General features: G+C 48.2%; 1 protein-coding gene across 1 annotated transcript; it reads right to left on the bottom strand.

Moving 5' to 3' along the window:
• Positions 1–2,513: 2,513 nt before the first annotated feature.
• GLOTRDRAFT_97298 (uncharacterized protein) lies at positions 2,514–4,091 on the bottom strand (the record flags this gene model as incomplete). The annotated part of the gene is made up of 9 exons (XM_007873381.1): positions 2,514–2,796; positions 2,863–3,024; positions 3,074–3,182; positions 3,287–3,325; positions 3,381–3,456; positions 3,555–3,581; positions 3,609–3,627; positions 3,685–3,774; positions 4,030–4,091. The coding sequence occupies 9 exons, from the start codon at positions 4,089–4,091 to the stop codon at positions 2,514–2,516; spliced, it is 867 nt and encodes a 288-aa protein (XP_007871572.1).
• Positions 4,092–4,252: the final 161 nt, after the last annotated feature.

Raw genomic sequence — 4,252 nt, 5'->3', positions numbered from 1 at the left:
CATGTAGCACATTGATGTATAGGTCCCAGCTGTAGTGCAGATTGTGAACTGCTCCTTTGAGGGGAGTGAAGCCGCAAACACCTGGGTTTATGCTGGTGGATGCAATCGGGGCCCGGCTTGCAGTTTTGTGAGAAGTTCATAAGCTTATGGGATTGGTATGTACTTGATATTATCAAGCTGTTGCTGTGGTCTGACTGTGTGACCCATATCTTTTTGGACTAGGGTCTGTATTCAAGGTGGTCTGTAGTGTGTTGCAGGTGTCTTCTGATGTCCAAATGATCTCCCTTACAAGTACTATGTTGATGCCTTCTCTTACCTGGATTGGCCATTGGGAACTTTCCTTAGCCTGCTTGTGGGGGAAAGTGATATTGTAGGCTGATGAGGGATGAGAGATTGCAGTTACATGCCTGTCTGTAGTTACATTTGTGAATATATATCTGAATACTCCTCATGGTATACTGGGATATGATATGATGTGATTGCAACACAACTGCTGTCTAATATGACAGGATACTGTCTAATGGGCAATAATTATGTCTAATTAGCTAGGGGACAAACCTAACTTGTCTAATTAGATACGACTGCATAATGCAGCTAATCCTGCATGATTAGGCAGGATTAGACATAATTAGACATAATTAGCTCAGGAGGGTTTTCCTGATGATGTCGTTCGCGCTACTCCATGCCTTCACTCACTTTGTTCGCAGAGTGCATGTAGCCTGAGTTGTAATATAACTGCTGCCCGTGAACAAAAAGAAGTCATGGGGCTAACATGCGTCATACTTTCTACAACTGTAATCAGCCCGAGACCTGAATAACGCTGATCAAGCTGGTATACACAAATGTTCCACATTCGACTCACCTGCCCACACAACGAGTCCGAAAAGCCCGGACGTAATTTGCTCACGAAGAGGATCTGGATTACAGAGTAATCTCAACTGACTGACGACGGGGCGTAGTCGTCAAAGAAGAACATACGCGGTCTCATAGGGTGAGAGCATATCTCAGCCTATAGGTAGCGGCATTCGCAGCTGAAGACTCACTCAAGATCGAGCATGACAACTGTGAAGCAGATCCAAATGGAAGTGCTGATGTCCATAGTCAAGTTCGGACTTACAGGCAGTGGTAGATGCCAGTACGATGCACCCAAGATAGCGATCCTCCGTAGTCGTGACAACTCAGAGCGTAGTTGGCGGGTGAGCAACGAAGACCGACCAGTAGATAGAGAACCTTCATCTGGGTCCACCTGGCATCCTGAGACACGGGAAGGATACGGGTGACTTCTTTGTCCCCCAAAAAGGCGGCATGACATACCCAAATTAACTCCATCTAGATGCATGTAATGTCAGGTAGTTCGCAAAGGATTTGTCTACCCATATCTACCTCGAGTGGAATAGTGGAAACTGTTTATTGGATAGAGAAGTCATTTACACCGGTAATCACAATTAGATAGCTCACTCAAGTGGCATAGATAGAAGGTCAAGCTGGCGGCTGGATCAGGCAAAGTCATTGTGGGCATGCGTTTCTACCACCAAGGCACCCACTGCATGAATAACCTCCAGCTCGGACAGCGTAGAACTCAGGGAGTGGTAAAGGAATGACCTGGTCAGACATGAGTGTACGTCGCGGACATATCCAAGGATTATATGGAGTGCATGCGTTAACGGCATAGGCAAGGTTTATAAGGAGAGCCGGCGATCAAGTCCGAGGCCACGGTCAGGCCATGGTGGTCGGAGACTGCGTGCGACTACATCGTTTTGGCCGCTCAGCGAAAGTGGCAAATGCAATACTGAAGGCGATACGGGCGGAGGGACCACCAACTTTTGAATCAGTGTCAGGCACTCGCACCATAGAGATAGGGACCATACAGTCTTGATTGATGGAGCCAAGTCACGCACGAGGCGGGCCCCGGACAGTCGCCGCCAGCAGGCAGCGGCACAAGGTAAAGACCGAATCATCCGCACTTTCGATGGATGCCGGATCTTAGGTAGGAGCTGTCACCATTTCCACTTCATGTCCTGGAACCCAAGGACCGCCCAACATTGATAATAGGATGCCTTCGGCATAGAGTCGCATCCCACCATATTAGCATATCCGTTGCCTCTCTAGATTCGGATTCTGTCAAGACCTTGAGTGCCGCGAGATTCGGAGGATCAATATCAGTCAATAAATCCTGGGCCGTGATCGAGCGATAGGACATAGAATACAGCAATTCCCAGTTGGACGTACAGCCATGCTCTTCTAGGCGATGCTAATTCCTCCTGCACCGTGCTGGTTGTAGTACGATGCTCAGACACAGCTATTCTGGCCATCGTCATAACGCTATTCATGATTGCTGTCCCTTACGGGTAACCACACGACTGAAGGCCATGATAACGCAAGGGATGGTCAACCAATGGCACGGGCCAACAATTGTGTAGATAGGACAACTAAATCCACCTTCCATCAGTAAACCAATGAATCAAGGATTAATGCGGATGCGGATGGTCGAAAAATTGCACTCACAATGCACTCTAGATCGCATCCCCTGCTTCCAAAGAGTGTTTGATCGCGCTGGCATTAAAATGTTCGCGGAATGGGCTATTGATCACATTCAACTCCACAACGTCCCCATGCTTCACTTCGGTATCTTGCCACAGCTGCTCCTTAGCGTTCGCCGAGGCAACGCGCACGTTCAGTATCATGCTTGTCGCCGACACCGTCGGGACGGCAAACGCCCAGACAATTGACATATTCTCTTCAATCGGCGGAGAGAGCGTACTTCCCAGTCCCCGGAGGCTCATCGTCACCAGGACGCTTCAGGTGGTATGTCAATGGTAACGTATTAAGCTGAATCGGCGAGCGCAAAATCGCTCCGCTTACCAAATATAATACCAGGCTGAGTCTCTTGTCAGTATGGCCAATATCCTGCCTCCGTGGCCCCAGTAAGCCGGAACATGCATCCTTGACCTGAACCGCGCATGCTGTATGACCTTGTACGTGAGGACAGCCACAATGCACGCGTCAAATACGAAAGTCGGTAGACTGGGCGTGTAAGGCAATGAGCAAAGAACCGGCTTACATTGAGACTCACAGAGGGAAATCAAGTCCCAGACTACATGTTCCACTGTCCTTCACGTCAGACTTCATTTCGTGGATTCCGACCCCCATTCGCGTCAGGACGGCCAAGGCAATGGTACTGGCTATTGTCATCAGATATGCGACAGTTACGACGACAACCAGACTGCGCTCTGATACATGCGGGAAAAATGAGTGATGTTCTTACTGGTGGCTACTAAATGCTCACTGTGACCGTAGAGCGCATGTAACCGGATTTGTAGGATGACTTAGAAATTGGTCAACACCGAAAGAGAAAGACGGAAGGAATGGCGGTAAGTCACCTTCGACAATCATGACAAGTATGAGAGCTAACCACGCCATTATTGCTTTATCTCTGTTCAACAGGTCGTGACTTGCCTAGGTAACCCACGGCACGCAGGAACAGGGTACCTATGCATCACTGCCGTCAGTACCCATGTAGTTGCGAACGCCAGAAGAGGATCAACCTGACTTACATAGCCTACAAGCATGTCAATAAAGCACTACGGCAGTGTAAATTCGTAACTTACAATGGATTGTCTATCATACCTGGGAACAGTCAGCATATCAGTACCCACATTCCTAAAACAGCGCACGGCCACTTACCGGCGGACATCATCACAACCACAAATAAGCCGAGATATCGATTCTGAAAGGAACTGATCATATATAATCGAATCACTATGCTCTGTCAACCTACGGCCAAATATGATATCTTCATATATGTCCAAGGAGCTGACTGCAGAATGCGTGAATGAGAACGACGATGGCATGGAAGCTGGCCCAGGAGTACCCATATCATCTGCACCTTTACAGACCAGTCGGTGGATGAGTATCAGTCATCTGTCATTGGCAGTGTCTTACTTAGTCACCTCACCTCAGACGGGATCGTCCATACTGAAAGTAATTCACATCAATGCGCTATCCAACTGCATTTCTCAAACTACATACCAAAGTGATACGCATATGAAGCCAAGCAGACCGCTGAGGAAGAACGTGTTCAACTCAAGCATGAAAGACAATCAGAGAACTACCCGCCTGTAGAATATCCTTTAGCCTCAGCACTACGCAGGTCTCCGACTGTTCTAGCGCTCATGACCGAGGAGACCTGCGAAGGTCAGAATAAGCTGTATTTAAACGTCTTCGGAGGATGTACATGGCAAACATACCCTAA

The sequence above is a fragment of the Gloeophyllum trabeum genome (assembly GCF_000344685.1).
Source record: "Gloeophyllum trabeum ATCC 11539 unplaced genomic scaffold GLOTRscaffold_00142, whole genome shotgun sequence".
Lineage (NCBI taxonomy): Eukaryota > Fungi > Basidiomycota > Agaricomycetes > Gloeophyllales > Gloeophyllaceae > Gloeophyllum > Gloeophyllum trabeum.
The sequence above is the reverse complement of the archived record's forward strand: the minus strand, read 5'-3'. Positions and strand labels throughout refer to the sequence as shown.